Source organism: Garra rufa, chromosome 20, assembly GCF_049309525.1.
Source record: "Garra rufa chromosome 20, GarRuf1.0, whole genome shotgun sequence".
Classification (NCBI taxonomy): Eukaryota; Metazoa; Chordata; class Actinopteri; order Cypriniformes; family Cyprinidae; genus Garra; species Garra rufa.
Genome location: NC_133380.1, coordinates 19005667 through 19026025, shown reverse-complemented (window position 1 = coordinate 19026025; position 20359 = coordinate 19005667). Strand labels below are relative to the sequence as shown.

Sequence of the window (20359 nt, the reverse complement as noted above, 5' to 3'; positions counted from 1 at the left end):
GTAACGTAATTCATTTGGCTACATATCTGAGTGATTTTGCAACATGTACCAGTGTTTCCTGTGGCAAGTGGTCATGTGTGTGTGTGTGTGGGTGTAGATCTCAACTGCTTCTTACCCTCGATAGGTGAGGTCTTAAGCCTGCGGCAGATCCCTTGCACGTCTCCGTAGCATTCTGCAATCTTGTTGACCGCCTCGCCGCTGCGCAGCTCCATCAGCTCGCGGAGCTGCATCATCGTGATGCCAAAGTCCCCTTCGTGGTCGACCTCAGCGACCGAGTTCCCCGGCGGGTGGTCTGCAGTGTTGTTAGCCATTTTGACTCGCAGAGTTTCAGTCACGCCTCAGGACGTGAGACTTCCGATCGATCCGCTTGTAAACGTAAGTCTGGGTGACGAAGGAATGCTTCAGGTAAGTGATACAGTGATCCCAAGTTCAACAGGTCTTTCTAAATGACGTTGAGCAGAACTGTCTCGAGAGCGAACGAGCATCAGAGGAAGCGTTTCTGAAGGGAATGACCCAGGTCGGACATGTTACCGCAGCAGCAAGGCATTAAAAGGACGTACTGTAGAGTCAAGACGCACCACGGAGAAACTGAAAAAAAGCAAAAACAGACAGAGTTTCAATTATTTTGCAAATCAATGGAAAAATGGCCTAATTTCCAAGCATGAACATTGTGTGACAAAACAGACAGGAAATGTTGACACACTCTAAATGACTAGAACCACTTGTGCTTGTGAATGAAGCATCATGTTGTGATAAAACAGTGGGAAAAAAAACTAAATGTTACGAAATGCAGAGCTGCGTAGTTCTTTTTTTTTCCTTTTCTTCCACACAGCAGTTCTACAAACTTCCTCATGCGCTTAAATGATTGTGGTATACAGATGCAACCCATAAAAGGTACCCAAGTTTGCACATCTAATGGGAATCTCTCAGACTCAGACCCAGATTCCATCCATCGCAGTCATACATAAATAATTAACCCCGGAGGAATTCATAGTTTGGGAGCAAATTAAAGTGTTTACTGTTTTGTCGTCAGTCTCCAAGCCCACAGAAGAGGGTAGGAGAGAAACACCGAGAGATAGAAAGAGAAAAAGAGAGGGTACTGGGTTCAAAATGAGCTGGGAGAGAAAGAAAAAAGAAGAAAAAAAAAAACTCCACCCGTATTCGAGATAAGGGGTCTGTGTTAATATGAGATAGGGGAGCTTCCAACTCTGTCGGATTTTCTTATGCACACGGAATATGAAAAATAGAGGTCACTCTTTGATGTGTGCTCGCAGTGATCTGAGATGAAATTTTGGACTGGGATTAATCTTCCAGCACTACAGCCAATTTCCCACTATCACACATGTACAGTGAGTGATAGTAAGGCATAGAAAAAACGAAGCGTGCACACTGGAAAGCCCTGAGGTGGATTTTAACCCAGATTGGATTACAGTCCAGCGTCGGTCAAGCTTCAGCCTCACTGACCTCTTAACCTCTAAATGAGGAGACATCAGCACATGGTAGATTTATTCTGATTCTGATGAACGGTTTAACTGCTGAGGTCAATGATTCTTGCCTCGCTTTAGTTTTATTTTAACCCTGGCACTTAAGGTCTCATCGTAGTTTAAGGTACCTAAAGTGAGGTGTGATTTTAAAAACATATTCATTGCTCTATGTATAGGCCAAGGATGTGAGAGCAAACCACATTAGTCAGGTCAGAATACAGCTTGCTGAGTTCAGTTCTAACATTAGTACTAATGTAACGGATGTCTGTAAATGTCGAAATGTGTAAATGCCACAAGAACAAGCACTACAGTGTTTCCAAACAAATGTCATCCATTGCCCAAGGCATTGAGAGAGGCCATTACCGAGCCTTCAGATTAGCAGAGCACATAAAATGTTTGAGTGCTTCTGTGGAGAAGCCAAAAAAAAAAAAAAAAAAAAACCATTAAATCTATAAAGCAATGAGCAATGTCACATGCCATGCTGAAGAGGACCCACCCAAGTTCATCTCTGATAACAGGAACGGAAGAGTGTTTTTAAATTACTGCTATGTACACAACCAGTCAAAAGTTTTTGAACAGTAAGATTTTTTTTTTTTTGAAAGGTCCAAAGTACAGCAAAAACAACACAGTTTTGAAATATTTTTACTATTCAAAATAACTGTTTTATATTTGAATATATTTTAAAAAATAATTTATTCCTGTGATCAAAGCTACATTTTCAGCATCATTACTCCTGTCTTCAGTGTCACATGATCCTTCAGAAATCATTCCAATATGCTGATTTGCTGTTTAAGAAACAATTATTATTATTAATAATATTTAAAACAATTGAGTACTGTATATATTTTTTTCAGGATTCATTTATGAATAGAAAAATCAGCATTCATCTAAAATAAAAAGCTTTTGTAACACTATACCATTAAAAAGCTTGAAGTTAGAAAGTATAGAAATTAATACTTTTATTTAGCAACGGTGCTTTAAATTGATCAAAAGTGATGATAAAGGCATTTATAATGTTACAAAAGATTTCTATTGACTGGTTTGACTGGGAAATAATCACCAATAATGATAATCCATGCATTTTCATGTATGCGTCTATGCATTTATATGATCAAAAATACAGTACATATTGTGAAATCTGCTCAAACATTTTACTTTTACACTTAAAAGTGATCACCTAAACAAAATAAGTCTAACATCAAACCTGTATGCCTTCTGCAACATTCAGAATTTGAAAACTCTGAAAAAGCATAAGGGCGAATAAATGACAGAATTTTCATTTTTAGGTGAGCCACCCCTTTGAGTTCTCAAAACTTTCATCTTTTGATATCTCAAGACAGCCAAATCCACTAGAGGAGGAAGAGCATCTTCTTACAGGGCTCATAAGACTGAAAAACCCCACCCCATCTCAGACATATTCTCTGTAGATCTAGACTGAAGACTCATGTGTTTAGTCAGACATAGGCCTACAGTTAAATTCCCACAGTCTGTTTCTAATCCTGCTAAACTAGTTTTTCTTCTCATTCCTTTTCTCCACTCACACACTGGAACACCCATCCCAATGTTTACCAGCCCCTGCGATGCCCAGACCATCAACCCCTCACCTGCTTTAATAATATGTTTGCATATTGTGCAGAATCTTATTCTATTAAAACATAATACGTACACAAAAAAGTTGGTTAAGTGGTGAAGGTTTGGAGAAGTTTTACTGACTCAACTAGAAGAAGCAACAGCACACCTTTTCTCAACAAGCTGCATGATTTGAGGCACCATTCATGTCTGCAGCACAAACACCTTGGCTGAGTTACAAACAACAGTTTAATAAATAGTTTTAGGAATCTGTTCAGATTCCTAAACCCAAGTATGAGCAATGGTAATAGTGATACTTGCTTTAGCAAACACTAATAATTCAGATGCTTCTCGCAACACTGTGATTAACATGCCAGCACTACAATTAGTTGTTGCACTGTATGACCCAGGGTGAAAAATGCTGTTAAATGACGTTTAGTGCATACAAGGATATTATCCAAAAAAAAGAAACAAAAATGCCTAATTCAAGTGCACAGTATGCATGTGACTAAATAAAAACAAAGAAATCTTTAAACACTCTTTTACACAAAACAGCAACCAAGGAAAGCATTTTCACACCTTTGAATGCTTTTGCTCTTTTGTTTCTCTACAGTAGAATTGGTGGATCAAGGATATTACAAGGTCTCTTTCACACTTATGTAGGCAAGCATACTTCAATTCGCACACTGAATAACACTATCCAGGGTGAAGTATAAAGCTGTCAAATTGCAATTTTCGACAGCTGTAACTCAAGCAATCAGTGTAGTCCGGTAACCAGGTGCCAAAACCACAAAGCAATGCAAATCACTCCACCCTTTATCACCTCAGTAACATTGTTGAGATTCTCAAGCCACCTTTTTAAGGTGAGGCATCCTCTGTGAAAAACCAGATGGAAAAAGAGAGCCGTTTCTGACAATATGGTACTACACAAGTGGATGGTACAACATTCCATGTAAAATACGACAAGATAACTACAAGGTAATACTGCTAAACCAAACTGACAACAGACCATTTATGTGGACGCACTAACTTTCGCCTAAGAACGGTGCAATTTATCATGCAGGCCCTGAGGTGCATTTAACAAATCATTTTAAATGCTCTCTTACAATGCATTTAGAAAATGAGCTCAGCCCAAAGAGCAATTTGCATGCCTCAAAATGAAACAGCAGCAGGCTGATGCAACAAGACCTGGTATATAAAACCAGCATTTTCATTCTAGATTTGGTGAATGTGCAACCAAATAGGTCCAAAGGTTGGTCACAACACGGTTGACCATTTAATATGTGAAACGAAAAGGGCTATTATGGGACAGTACATGTGAGCACAACCTAAAGATTTATGTCTAGTTTAAGGCTGGATTTTCTAATTATTTCTAAATTATTTATTCATTTTATTTGTTCACAACATTGATTTTTCCATTTCAGGTTGCACAAAAACCAATACAATGCAGCCAGTCCAACTCTCTTTTTTTCCCCCTTTTTTTGGATGAATGTGATTCATTTTTAGTTTGAATCAGTTATTATTGAATAATAAAGATGAAATGAAAAAATAAAACATTAATAGATTAAAAAACAAGAAAAGTGTTGGCAATTAAGTGAAAAGACTAAAACTGAATAAAAGCTATAGAGAAATACAAGAACAAGTAGGCCTACTAAAATTAAAAGCAAAAAATTAAACTGAAAATATAAAAATAAACATTCAAAATAACAAATAATATAATGGTTTTCAAATATTACTAAAATAACAGTGATTAAAGGGATAGCTCACCCAAAAATTTAAATTACCCCATGATTTACTCACCCTCAAGCCATTCTAGATGTATATGACTTTCTTCTTTCAGATGAATACAAGTGATGTTATTTTAAAAAATGTCCTGCCTCTTCCAAACTTTACAATGGCGGTGAATGGGTTTTGAGATATTGAAGCAAAATAAAGTGCATCCATCCATCATAAAAAGTACTGCACATGGCTCCGGGGGTTAATAAAGGCCTTCTAAAGAAAACGAATGCATTTTGGTAAGAAAATCATTTGTATTTAAAACGTTATAAAGCGTAAATTCTAGCTTCTGCATTTAATGAATGAAGAAAGAAAGAAAAACTTAACAAGGGAAAACCAGTCTCCTCTTGGCTTATATCGAAAACCTGGGATATTTTTCTTTACAAATCCTTGTTTTGTAATTTTAATTCATAACCAGTGTTTTGTTTTGCTCTCTCCTCCGCACTTCTGTGTTCATCACTTCTTACTAGAGCTTAAGCTACGGCTAAGTCATCTGCTAAAATGCCAAACTTTTGAGATTACAGTTTAGAACGTTTTAAATATGGATATTTCTCTTACACAAACACATTGATTTGCTTCTGAAGGCCTTTATTAACTCCCTGGAGCACTTTTTATGATGGATGGATGCGCTTAATTTTGCTTCAAAATCTCAACATCCATTCACTGCCATTATAAAGCCTAGAAGTCAAGACATATTTTAATATAACTTTGATTGTATTTATCTAAAAGAAGAAAGTCAGATACACCTAGGATGACTTGAGGTTAAGTAATTTTTTGAGTAAACTATCCCTTGAAATAAGTTTAAAACACTGCCCTGTACAATTTGCAGCAATCACAGAGAGCTTTTAAATAGAAGCAAAAGAAAACACTTTAACCAAAATACACCCAAACAAAAATGAAAAACGAAGCTAGAATTTAATAAAATCTACAAGACTCAGCCCTAGTCTATTTATCTGTTTCTACTTATGTTTGTGTTTTTAAAATAATCCAGCATTGCTGATTACCCATGCACTCACAATGCAATTATCCTTACATGGCCTTTTCATTTTCATCAATAAGCTTTGGCACAAACTACACATTAAAAAAAGCTGGCAGTCCAACAAAGAAAGTCTGACTTAAAAAAAACATCAACATTTCAAGGGAGGAGTTGAGTGACCTCACTTCCTACAAATAGGTATTCTTCTATGCCTTCACCATGACAGCATTCTCCATGACCTCATATGAAGCTACAAACAAAGCACGGATGATACAATGGCCTGGAGGAGCTCTTGCTGTGTACACATTTACTATAAAAAGTACCGCCTATAGAAAGTTCATTAGCAAACTGTAGCACAGAGTCAAAATAGATTTCAAAGCTCATTTGAGCAGCGATGCTCTACATTAATGCATTTCCACCCCGCAGCAGTCACCAGACACATGGTTAAATAAAAAGAGAGGCCGGCGTCTGCTCAAAATCTCAGCGGTGGTGGAAGTGTGCGGCTGTGTAAATGGAGAAGAGGGTGCACTAAGTAGTTCACACTTCGCATCTCAGTGTGAGTGTGAGGAGGATGGTAAGACACTGAGAGGATTAAAGCATCTGAGCTCAGGCTGAACGTGTGGATCGAGCTGGAGAGGAGGATGAAGGGTGGGGAGCGGTTGCGGTGGCGATGGAGGGGGGCCGTCGAGACACAAGTAGGCGGGGACATCCGGGTGAGCAGAAGATGCCAAGGTAAGAGAGGGAGGAAGGAAATAAGAGCGAGGCATCGCTGTGAGATTAAAGCGTATGAGCAGTCACTGGTAGGTAGCAGATGTAAATCATGGCCACATCTGTTTCCTCCGCTGTCCTGCAGCAGTGGTGCCAGCGCAGGCCTTTAGGCCCCGTATCCGCCTCCACTCCGCTGGGGCTCCGCAACACCACAAACCCTGCACTGCCTCGCCACCTCTTCAGTCTTTTTCTTTCCTCTCTCTCTCTCTCTTGCTCTTTCTCTCTCCACCCTCTCACTCTGTCTGTCGGGTTTTTATGAGAGTGACTCATCAGTCTACATTGCATCTCAAAAGTTTGAGTAAAACACGCAAGTTAGTGCACATCTAAAAGAGGAGAAAACATCTCGGTTCCCTGCAGACACCGTGGTTTTATACTGCCGACGTCTAAAAATTACAATAACGCTCTTCTTTGTGCTGAAACGTCTGCCGAGCAGTCTGTCAGCCATTACCAAAAACCCAATAATGCTTGCTTTATCGTTTTAGACTGAGTGTTGCAGTTTTTATCTGCCTTTAATCAGGAAGTGAATTAAATTAGGCAGCTATGTAATTCACCTATTAAAAGCGTGTGGTAGAGTGGGACGGAAGTCTCAACTTTTTTCGCATTTTAACTAAATATGGCTACAGGGAGATGCAGCGAAGCAAAGTAGGCCATTCCAAGCCATGAAAGCCGGAGGGACAAATCAAACCGTCTGATGCACTCCCAATAATTAAAGGCGGAGCACCGGATGGAGACAGCTATTAAATTACCCCTGAAAGGATGAAGTTCAATTCAGGTGAGGCGGAGGGGAAGCCGTTTACAGGAAGTACGCTTTTGAGCATCGGCTTCGGTTTGCGACATCCATTTGGATCAGGGAAATGGCTCGGAGGGCTCACAGACATCCAGCAGCTCCCTGGGGAGAGTGAGACAAATGGTGCGCAAATAAACAAACTACGCCAGCGACTTGTGAACTTGTAATGTTAGAAAAGCAACAGATGCCCACACACTGACTACGTCGTCATTTTTAACCCTCTAAAGAGAGGTCAATAGTATCTAAACGGTGGATGTCATCCCTATTCCCCTTTCTACATTGCTGGACAGACAGGTCATCCGTCTTTGCTTCCCTCAGCACCTGAATTTCAGCTTTTCATTCATCAGACGCCTCTGGGTCCCTGACAGGGAGAGCGAGAACCAAATAAGCTGTGGCTGAAATAGATGGGCAAGGAAGCCTGATCGGAAAAAAGGATGATAGTGGATGTGCATCAAAGTAGACAAGGTCTTTTTTTAGGGGAAGGCATGGCTGCAAAGCGACGGATGCTGAGACATTTTAACTGAGAGGTGAAGACAGCAGGATGCGAGATGGAAAGGAAGGCATGCTGAACAGACAGATGGGGTGTGTAGAAAAGCGAAAGGAAAAAAAAGGACAGAAAATGATTGTGTTGGGTTGTGTGCGTGTAACAGGGGGCGTGTAATTGGATGCGGCCGGGAGCGAAACACTCTGTCTGTGTGTCGAGGCGTCGGCCTATGCCCACCCTCCCTCTAACTGCAGCCACACCTGCCTTGCATACTAAAGCGGCAGAATGCGGAGCCCTGGACCCAGCTGCTCGCTCTGCACCAATCCAGCCGACTCACGCTCACTTGCTGCACACAAAAAAACCTTTAACCAAAAGGAAGTAACCCACCATCACCAAGTTGCGACATGCCATTGAGACAGTAGGACATTGTACAGCCTTTACTGAGTTATGTGTCCCATTACATAGCATACTAAAGCCATATACTGCAACTATACACCAAGGCACAGGAATGTAGTATGTAGGTACTGCTTCAAGTTGCTGTAAAACAACAAACAAAGGCTGACTTCAACAAGGAAAAATGTCTGCCAATGCACTATTTGTAAATGAGTACAACCACATCCCCTGTGAAACTGGAATGTATTTTTTGCTAAATGAAACTGCAAGTTCAACAAACATCTCTCACATTAGGCTTCAATTCAACCTTGTTCAAATCTCTCTCTCTATATATCATTGGTGTGCATTGGTGTTCTGAAATACACTAACGTTCAGCTATTTTTTTTTATAATAAACTTATTTTCGGATCATCAGTCATCAGAGACGTTCCTTTAATTTAAAAAAGGCTAACTGCCCTTCCAAAAAGGCCATTTAAAGTATGATTTTTGACAAAGTGGTTATATCTAGGGCTGCAACAACTAATCGATAAAATGGATTATTATTAGGGATGCACCGATCCGTATCGGCCGATCACTTGCGCGTTTTGTCAGTAAAGCCGGTTCTGTAATCAGCGGTAAATGCCATCAGGTGCGTGATTTCACGTTGAGCCGTATATACTACACACAGCCGTTGTTCACTGACGAGCTGCGCACTTTCACACTGATAATGAACATTGATTTGCGCAGCTCGTCGGTAAACAACGGCTGTGTGTAGTATATACGGCTCAACGTGAAATCACGCACCTGATGGCATTTACCGCTGATTACAGAACCGGCTTTACTGACAAAACGCGCAAGCATGATCGGCCGATTCGTATCGGTGCATCCCTAATTATTATCGATAATGAAAATCGTCGACAACGATTCTCATTATCGATTAATCGGGTCCGCCCCACAGTGCACGTACAACTTCAGAGGATTACGTCAAATTACAGCACTGAATGATGCATTTCTATAGACAAAACGCATCTAAAAATAGTGGAGGAAACAGACTGAGATACTGCAGGATAGTTACATTATCCAAGCTGCCCAAAACATGAGAATTCCTTATTTTAAACTTGAAGCTAATAGCGTAATGGCTTGCCCTGTGAGGCGCTTTGAGATCCGTTTGCATCCTCAGCATGAAAACTTTTAGTTTACGGTCATATCATTATCTGTAAATATCACAAATTCACACAAGCATTTCCATTTATGCATAAAAGTCCATTCTGGCAGTCTGTGTTAAGTTTAAATCTTTACTGAATGAGCGTGTCAGACAAGATCACAGACCGGGAGACAATTAATACTCAGCGCAAAAAACATTTATTGTGCTGAAACATCTGTCGTTAGGGCTGTAGTCAAGACCACCTTTGTCGAGTCCAAGACAAGTCCAAGACCAGGACTAGTCGAGTCCAAGTCAAGACCGAGTCCAAAGAGGTTTGAGTCCAAGACAAGACCGAGTCCAAAAAAGTTCGAGTCCGAGTCAAGACTGAGTCCAGGACAGGAAAAAAAAGTCTTATGCATGACATCATCAAGACAATCATTTTGGGTTATTATTTGTTGATCTAAAAGCAAAAACAGTGTCACAACACCCATGATTTTTAAGTATAGACATTCCCCTTGATATCATATAATCTATTAATTTAAAGAAAACAGAATGATGACATATGGTGATACCTCATAATAGCAGTGTTAGAACTGATATACAAACACCAACCCACTACTATTACCAATGCTAGGTACTAGTACTTAGCATTTAAGCAACTAAATTACAATATAGGTTCACTGCAGATGTACAGTAGTGTAGAAAAGAAGTGACCAGTATTACAGAGGGGGTACACTAATTTATGAATTATTATAAGCTAATGTTAACATTAACATTAACACATAGTCAAGGCTTAGCAGCATCAGCTCTGCAGTTAACTTACTGCGATGTATGATTCCTCTGCAGGTGTCTGACGAAGTTTGACGTTGTCCCACAGGTTTCCGAAATTGTTGCTTTGCAGAATTTCCAGTCTGCCCTGTGTTTCTTTTTAAGTGCAGCGCTGATAAATTCCTTGTGATTTCTATAAGCAAACTTGATAATGGCAGAATTGGCGGACATTTTCGTTTGTTAGAGTTAGGGATGGGGCCGATCCGATCCAGTATCGGTATCGGGTTCCGATACCAGCTTAATTAATGGATCGGAAATTTCCGATCCAACCTAGAGAAATTTCCGATCCAGAGTTATGTCTACGTACAGTGCTGTCTGCTGAAATGACTTCACAAGTGATCCCGGGCTAGGTGACGTGTCTGTGCTCCAATGAGACACTGAGAGAGATGACATGCCTCCTTTCAGAAAATCTTCAGTTTGCAGGTAGCAGTTTAGCATTGAGCGTCATACATGTCCGCTGTGTGGAAATACTTTACGGTCGGAAACGCCGCAAAGACAGCAACGTGCAATGTTTGCAAAGCCGTTGTTCCGAGAGGTGGCACCTCGTGGATTTATTTAGTAGATTAACTGTTAAATATTACCCATCATAGAGTAAAAGTTTATAATTTGTAGACTTCGTGCGTGTTATTTTCTGTTTTTAACGTTGCCGCACACACCTGAAGCGAGCACGCGCACAGAGAGAGAGAGAGAGAGAGAGAGAGAGAGAGAGAGAGAGAGAGAGAGAGAGAGAGAGAGAGAGAGAGACGTGATTCAAACTGCGCGATTCACAGACTGATTACTCTTTAACGTCTCTTGAACAGAAACATTCATACAAAGTTATGTTTAAATACCCGTTGTTTTATTCTGGTAACACCGTCGGTTATGTCTTCAGTGAACCGAAACAGCTGAGAAGGAGATGCGTGCCAGTATTACGTGCATTAGGCCTTAAAGAGACAGCATCCTATAAATACCTGCAGTGAGAAGCACTAGTTATTTATCAATGAATTATTAAATTTCTGCACCTGAATACTAGTATTATTGATTTTATTAGTAACTTTATGTTGTATTCATCTACACTTGTCATTTTTGTTAGTGTTCTTGTTTTGTTACTTATTATATTAGTTCAGCTAGTTTTTGCTGTGGATTAGAAGTAGGCTACTTAAAGTAAGCATTCAGTAATTAATAAACAACAAACTTTTTTTTGTTTTGTTTGTTTTTTGCTGATCCGAAAAGTGCACTTATTGCACTTTTATTCAAAATGTTTAACATTTGAAAACCTTATTTTGTTGCTGCTACACAAGCAAGAATTTACTGAATTTATGTTGATCAGATGCACATTGTTCTATTTATAGTGTGAATATTTATTTTTTATTTCAAATATTTGAAAACCTTTTTGTTTTATGCAACAAGAGTGTATATTGCACTAGTATCTAGTAACCCTGTCTTGAAATTTAAATAAATATCAATTTAAACCCTTAAAGTTGCATATTTGTTTTCAGGATGGGATTTCTGCCATTTTCTAACCTCATACTTACCTCAAGTTGCTTTTTGGGAGATACTTAGACTTGCTTGTAGAGAAGTTTGTTACAGCCTCATAAAATCAACAATAATGATAATAGTCATAGTGATATAAAAGCAAATAGAGCTCTGGTATCGGAATAGTATCGGTATCGGCAGATATCCAAATTCAGGTATCGGAATCGGATCGGAAGTGAAAAAATGTGGATCGGTGCATCCCTAGTTAGAGTGTGTGTGAATCAATGAAAATTAACGTTAGCAGGGCACGCAGATGCAGAGCGTGCCGTGCAAATATAATCTAGTGTGTGATTGGTTATTACTTTTTTTTTGTTTTTTTGTTTTTGTGATTGGTTATTGGTAGTGATGGGTCGTTCGGGCAGATGACGTGACGAAAAATTATATTTGAATTAAATTTGGGCGGGTGAAATGAAAAAATTAAAATGAAAAAAAGTTTAAAATGTGTGCTTACTGGGAACATAATAAAGACAACTGGACTCGGTCGAGACCAAAAGCCATATTTGGCAAGACCAGTGGCCGAGACCGAGACAAGTCCGAGTCCGAATACCAGCGAGTCCGAGACAAGTCCGAGACCATAAAAAAAGGTCTCGAGACCGGACTCGAGTCCAAGACCGGACTCGAGTACTACAGCCTTGTCTGTCGTTGAATGTTAAATTTAGATTTAAATACAACATGTAGTGCACGTATTTAGGGAGGGTAGGAACTGTATGGCTGTGACCGTGGCAGATTTTTACCACCGCCAGTGGTGCGGTGTTTTATATATAAATAAATGAGGCTCAAACATTATTCACAAACGTGTGTGTTTATTTTAGCAATTCCGTCGGTGAACAAGCAGCCTACAAAACGCTAAAATAAATCAACGAAATAATACATTTAAATAAGAAAGTATCCTAAATAAGTGTTAAATGGGCTATTAAACAAACATGTGTTGCAAAAATTCCTAACAACCTCGACAGCTGATCAGAATTAGTGGCCGAGTTCTCTTTCCCATTGCACAGCTGCTGTTTTTAATAGCAAAGTAATTAACTTTATAAACTAAAGGAATGAAAATAAATGTAATTTAGAAATATATTTGGACCACGTTTTATTTGTGAAATTAAAGTTTTCGTTTTTTTTAAGGTAACGACCGCAAGCGGCCAGCGGCAGACAGATCAATTTAGCCTTCTCAAGTCATCACAATTTAAATTAAAATGCTTAGATATATAAAAAAAAAAAAAACTTAAAGCATATCACAATATTAGTTTAATCGTTTAACCTAGATAAATGTGTGCTAATAGGCGCATATCCAATCGTTTGTGGGAAGGGTGGAAGCTTTGCAGGACATGGTGCCGCCAGTGCTATGTGAAACTTAATTTTTGCTCATAAATGTAACAGTATTAAATTTACTTTAAATTATTACTTCACTACTATAAAACGAAATAATTCAAATCGAAAACAAAACTCTTTCATTAGCTATAGGCCTAATCCATTAGGCTTTAGAAGCGCATCCAGTGAGCAGATGGTGAGTTAGGATCGTCAACTTCATCTTTGCCACACTGACTCAGAAAATACTAGTTTATTAATAAATAATTTGAATATCTCCTTACTTTTTCCCCCCGGCACATTCATGGTAATTGCTTTAGCTGGGGCTTTGCGGCCAGTTTAAGCTTACTGCGTGCACTTGAAGGCGGAACTCTGCTGAAGGCACTCGCGCTCGCTGCTGCTGCTGATGGCGGGACACTAACCACCGCCACGGCAGAATAAATAGCAGAAACACTCTATTTTATGCTTGTTAGTGTGTTTTTCTTCAGATATTTGTCTTTTCTCTTTATTACGACAGGTGAATTGTTGTAAATTGTTATCCACTGTGTGGAATAGTGTGATTTTGAAAAAAATATATATATTGTTTTTTAAGCCAACTAATCGATTAATCGGAAAAAATAATCGACCAACTAATCGATTATCAAAATAATCGTTAGTTGCAGCCCTAGTTATATCAAAGACTATAGAATACCCAAGACGCGTCACTCGTATAGCTTTGATTGGAGAAGAATGCAACGCTCATTATGGCAGCGAAGCCTTGCCTTCTTAATGAAAGAGCCAATCGTTGATTAGTAAAGCCAGCGCATCACTGCAGCTGCCATTAGAAGTCCTGGTTGCTATAGAAACAATCAGCGTTCTGAGACGTGTGCTTAGTACTGCGCATGCGCACTGGCTCATCTAGCCTGAAAAATACGCTTTAAGTCTATTGAAGCACAAGGAACAATATTTAAGAGGCAGTTCTTGTCAGATTTCATTGGTGATTTCAAATATGAAATTTAACCTTAAGCTTGGTTAACAGTTTTGTAGAATTTGATGTTTCCCCATTCAACAAGATAGGAGCTGCACTTGCATGCCCGAGAGGCGTTTCAAAGATGGCCGCCGATTGACATGACTTGCCTTAAAAGGACTTTGGTTATATCTAAATGTGTGAGCCGTTACTCCGTTGTTTATTAGTCTTCCCATTAAAGCCATTATATAGTTAATTCAGACTAATTTGCAAATGCACACGGACACAAAAGTCGGGATTTATTGCTAGGGTTGGGCATTGTTTGAATTGTACCGATTCCAATTCTTATTTTGCATTATTTTTTACCTATTAAGGCCTCATTAAAGTCACAAAAGATATTCAGTCATATTAGGATGGAGGCAATGCCTCCTCTCATGTGACCTTCTGCATTCATTCTAAATTACCCCCCACCAAACTCACTGCACACTGTTAAAACTAAATGGGCTCAAAGGAGGCGAGAGAGATGCTGACTCCACTGTAACTTTACCTGCTGGTAATATTTGAGTTGTTTTTGTATTAGGACTTTTTTTTTTAAGCAGACACCCCTGCTATGTCACCCTGGACCACAAAACCAGTCTTAAGTAGCATGGGTATATTTGTAGCAATAGCCAAAAATACATTGTATGGGTCAAAATGATCGATTTTTCTTTTATATCAAAGATTATTAGGCTATTAAGTAAAGATCATGTTCCATGAAGATATTTTCTAAATTTCCTACCATAAATATAATCAAAACTATTTTTAAACTTCATTTAGACAACTTTAAAGGTTTTTTTTTTTTTTTTTTTTTTTTCAAAAAATTCTCAAGATTACAGATTTTGAAAAAGTTGTACAAATTTTGTCCTATCCTAACAAACCATACATCAATGAAAAACGTATTTATTGAGCTTTCAGATTATGTATAAAGCTCAACTTCAAAAAACTGACCCTTATGATTGGTTTTGTGTAACACATACATATACATAAGAATAAAATAAGAAGTGAAAGGAGAAGATGACAAATCAGCATATTACAATGATTTCTGAAGGACCATGTGACATTAAAGACTGGAGTAATGGCTGCTGAAAATTAAGCCATCACAAAATATATTTAAACTAGACATTTTACATTTTAATAATATTTCATAATATCACTGTATTGATCAAATAAATGCAGCCTTGGTAGGTATTAAAGAGACTTCTTTCAAAAGACTAATCTTACTGACCCCCAAAACCACTAAACTGTAAATTATAAATATGAAACATTACGTGAGGGTTAGAGCATGCAACCACCCACCAAACACCAAGAATTGCCTAGCAGCAAGCTAGCAATGCCCTAGCAACTACTCAGAGCACCCCAGCAACCACATAGTAACACATGCAAAAAAAAAAAAAAAAAAAAAAAACACTCAGAAGCCCTATCAAGTTTTGCACTGGCCAGCAGCACTCACAATTTCTTTTACTGTCCCTTTACTAGAAATGGACAACGTCCTGTTTATGTGACTGGATGGGGTGGAAGAAACAGCCACACCCATCTCTCTCTGCGTGCATACTGTGAGTGTATGTGTGTGTGTTGGGGTGGTGGGGTTGGCAGGAACACTGATTCACTGCCATAAACAGCTTGGCTGCATGGAAAAGGCCACACCCAGTCTGCAGTCACATGACCCAAAGGAAGTAGGAAATCCCTTACACAATCTCAGAATCTCTCATAGCTTGCCTAAAAGACGGAAGCAAGGAAAATGGGAGAGAAAGAAAGAGTGTGTGTGTGTGGGGAGGGGGAGAAGAATGAAGGGTGTTTGGTCAGAAAGGAAAAAAAAAACAGAAAAGAAAGCAAGAACGGTTACATCAAAAGATTCCGAACTCAGAGAGTGTGTCTAGGAAGAGAGTGAGCTGTTTTTGCGTTCTTGTTATTTCATGAGCAACATGCTGAATTCACTGAGGCGTCGAACACAGATAGCGAGTGCCGTACCAAATCTTTGTGTAAACAACCAGGTCGGTGGAAAGCAATTAAACCCACCATTAGCAGAGCGTGGGTAGCGGGAGATATCATGCCACAGGAGCGTAAGTAAGAATAAAGACACAAATCAAACATGGAAGAGAAAAAATAAATAAATAAAGCTAGCCAAAAGGCCTGGGGGTGGAGGTGTAGTTGGAGGGCTGAGATGGATTGCATACAGGTGCAAACAAGGCAAAGGCGCCAACTGTTTCTCCAATGTTGAAGTACACTCTGCCTGTTTCGCAGTCTAAAACCACGTCGCAACCATACACAAGATGTTACAATTTCAGAAGCAAGCAATTTGTCTGTCCAAATTAATGTTTTCCATAATGCTTATCCAAGCATAATACTTTTTTTTTTTTTTTTTTTTTAAATCAAATCGTTCTCCTAGTGGAACTTCAGGGATTTGAAATACAATATCCAACGTTTCTAAGCTTCCACAATTAGGATCTCTTCATGTTATGCATGAAAGAATTAGTTCACTTCCAAAATAAAAATTTACTCGCCTCCATGTCTTCCAAGATGTTCATGCCTTTCTTCAGTCGAAAAGAAATTGAGTTTTTTTTTTTTAAGGAAAACATTCCAAGATTTTTTTCCATATAGTGGGCTTCAATGAGAACCAATGGGTTGAAGATCCAAATTGCAGTTTCAAAGGGGTCTACACAATCCAAGCCAAGAAATAAGCATCTTATCCAGCGAAATGATTGGTCATTGTCTAAAATAAAATAGTATATACTTTAACCACTAATACTCATCTTGAACTAGCTCTGTGATGTTTGTCTAAACGACTTAACGCCTTACATAATCACGTTGGACACATGTGGTTAGTTCATCGTACGTGTACTCCAATTCAAGAATGAAGGATAGGGCGAAAAAAAAAAACTAATTTTCTCCTCCAACTTCAAAATCATCTGACATAGTTTTAACTTTTTTTGGACCATCTTTGTCCATCTCCTTTGCACACACTGGGTTGGTACTTCCACCTACAGTCATGGCCAAAATTGTTGGCACCCCTGAAAAATTTCCAGAAAATCAAGTATTTCTCAAAGAAAAGTATTGCATTAACACATATTTTGCTATACATGTTTATTCCCTTTGTGTGTACTGGAACAAAACAAAAAAAGGGAGGAAAAGAGCAAATTTGACATAATGTCACAAATTACACTAAGCAACACTAAGCATGGACAACAGAAAGAGGAGAAGAGAACTGTCTGAGGACTTGAGAACCAAAATTGTGGAAAAATATCAACAATCTCAAGGTTACAAGTCCATCTCCAGAGATCTAGATTTGCCTTTGTCCACAGTGCACAACATTATCAAGAAGTTTGCAACCCATGGCACTGTAGCTAATCTCCCTGGGCGTAGACGGAAGAGAAAAATTGATGAAAGGTTGCAACGCAGAATAGTCCGGATGGTGGATAAGCAGCCCCAAACAAGTTCCAAAGAAATTCAAGCTGTCCTGCAGGCTCAGGGAGCATCAGTGTCAGCGCGAACTATCCGTCGACATTTAAATGAAATGAAACGCTATGGCAGGAGACCCAGGAGGACCCCACTGCTGACACCGAGACATAAAAAAGCAAGACTACAGTTTGCCAAAATGTACTTGAATAAGCCAAAATCCTTCTGGGAAAACGTCTTGTGGACAGATGAGACCAAGATAGAGCATTTTGGTAAACCACATCATTCTACTGTTTACCGAAAACGGAATGAGGCCTACAAAAGAAAAGAACACAGTACCTACAGTCAAATATGGTGGAGGTTCAAAGATGTTTTGGGGTTGTTTTGCTGCCTCTGGCACTGGGTGCCTTGACTGTGTGCAAGGCATCATGAAATCTGAGGATTACCAAAGGATTTTGGGTCGCAGTGTAGAGCCCAGTGTCAGAAAGCTGGGTTTGCGTCCGAGATTTTGGGTCTTCCAGCAGGACAATGACCCCAAACATACTTCAAAAAGCACCCAGAAATGGATGGCAACAAAGCGCTGGAGAGTTCTGAAGTGGCCAGCAATGAGTCCAGATCTAAATCCCATTGAACACCTGTGGAGAGATCTTAAAATTGCTGTTGGGAAAAGGTGCCCTTCCAATATGAGAGACCTGGAGCAGTTTGCAAAGGAAGAGTGGTCCAAAATTCTGGATGAGAGGTGTAAGAAACTTATTGATGGTTATAGGAAGCGACTGATTTCAGTGATTTTTTCCAAAGGGTGTGTAATTTTGTCCAGCCCATTTTTTGAGTTTTGTGTGACATTGTCAAATTTGCTTTTTTCCTCCGTTTTTTTTTTTTTGTTTTGTTTTGTTCCAATACACACAAAGGGAATACACATGTGTATAGCAAAACATGTGTTAATGCAATACTTTTCTGTGAGAAATACTGTACTTGATATTCTGGAAAAATTTCAGGGGTGCCAACAATTTTGGCCATGACTGTATGTCACGCATGGCCTTAACATAACAGCTACGTAAGGTGTAAGATCAAAGCTAGTGCAAGACAAGCATTTGTGGTTAAAAAGTATACAATTCCTTCTTTTTTTTTTTAAGAAAATTACTAAACGTTTTACTAGATAAGACCCTTTATTTCTCGTCTGGGATTGTGTAGATCCCTTTGAAGTTGTACTGAAACTGCAATTTCATGCAATTTAGACCTTCCTTTGGGTCCCATTAAAGTCCACTATATGGAGAAATCCTGAAATGTTTTCCTCAAAACCTTAATTTCTTTTTGACTGAAGAAAGAAAGACAAACATCTTGGATGACACGGGGGTGAGTAAATTATCCAGGGCTGGTTACACCAGCTGGACATACACCCAGTTGTAAGACTAGGCTGGATGTAAAATGTGCTTTAAGTCATGCATAGAACTATTACGCATTGCACCATCTAGGCGAAATGCTACGTCTGAGACTAAGGGTCAACCTTGTCATGTTTGGTTCGATTAAAACGAACTTAGGCGCGATTGCTCTGTTAGTGCGGTTCATTTGAGTAAGTGTGAATGCTGCCATCCAAACCCCGGTAAGCACCAAACAATTGGAGCGAGACCACTAAAAAGATGGGTCTCGGTCCACTTCCAAACAAACTCTGGTGCAGTTCGAATTAAATATGATTGCAACACAGACCAAATACTTATAAACAAACCAAAAACAGGTTGCGACGCTATGTGACATGATTTCATGAAGGGAGCAAGCAGTGTATTCAAAACTAAATGAGCAGAGGGCAAACGTGGAGCAACGAGGAGGTAAATCTTTGTAAGTTTGCAGGTGGTGAAAATAAAATCATATGCATGCAACAATGAGCACGCTTAGTTCAGCAAATGCCATTGCGTGCATTTGCCATAAAGCGGCAATCGGCAGACCGATCAGTGAATGGGTACTTTGATATCATACACCCGCAGCGCTGCTTTAAGTCAAAAACACATTTTCCTTTTGTTTGGAGTGTTTGCTGAGTTCAGTCACAAAATATATGTCATTTAACCTGACCAATCAGGTTGTGAACATATCACTATGCCTTTAGGTTCGGTATCTTTAGGTTTGCTGTCAAAAATGCCAGTGTGAACGCTAAGCAGACCAAGACCAAATGTATCATTTTCCTTTTTGGTCCAAACCAAATGAACTAAACAAACCGAACTACAAGTGTGAACACACCCTAAATATTATGCCTAGTCAAAGGTATGCCTAGTGAAAATTCATAAATATTCGCTCGGACATTATTAGTTTTTAGAATTCATGTCTGTTAATTATTACTGCAGACGTGAACTGTAATGTTCTTGGGCTTTTCGGGCAGGATAAGCGACATCAATTCCGAAGCTCAGTGTAGGCTATACTGCCGACAGTAATTGACCTAATACAAAATATATTTGTGTACAGCATGTAATTATGCTGTAAAATATTACTTATGATCTGGGATTATTAAAAGGAACCGTACCATTCGACTATTCAATCTTGCTTGGAAGGACAGTATAAATGCTTGGAAATATGTCACGTCTTCAAGTCCATTTATTACTTGTAGCGTGCCTGCCATCAAATAAGTTTTGTGCTTTGCTACTTTTATTCAGAAATAAGGTGTCAGCTTTAAAATTCTGTCAATTTGGTCACAAAATATAAACTATAAATTTACTTTGTAAAAACATTAAAATAACTTTTTAAAAATATCAATATTTTGATCAATTTATTGCATCCATGATGAATAAAACAATTCTTTCCAAAAAAAAACCTAAAATGCACTGACCCTTTTCAATGGTAGTGCAAATGTAAACAAACATAAAAAAAATAAAAATAAAATAAATTAACAGTATCGCTATTTCATGCATCCCTAAATGAGATTTTAGTGTAGACAAGCATTTATGCCGCAAAACTTAAACCCAGTGACTGACTATGGGAGCCGGAACTATCT

General features: G+C 38.9%; 1 protein-coding gene across 1 annotated transcript in view; it reads right to left on the bottom strand.

Moving 5' to 3' along the window:
* atp2b4 (ATPase plasma membrane Ca2+ transporting 4) overlaps positions 1-20359 on the bottom strand; it is a 117725-nt gene that overhangs the window by 71796 nt on the left and 25570 nt on the right. The window contains exon 2 of the mRNA XM_073825501.1: positions 116-588. Within this exon, the coding sequence (XP_073681602.1) occupies positions 116-311 (196 nt within the window). The 5' untranslated portion in view covers positions 312-588. The remainder of the gene's footprint in view (positions 1-115; positions 589-20359) is intronic.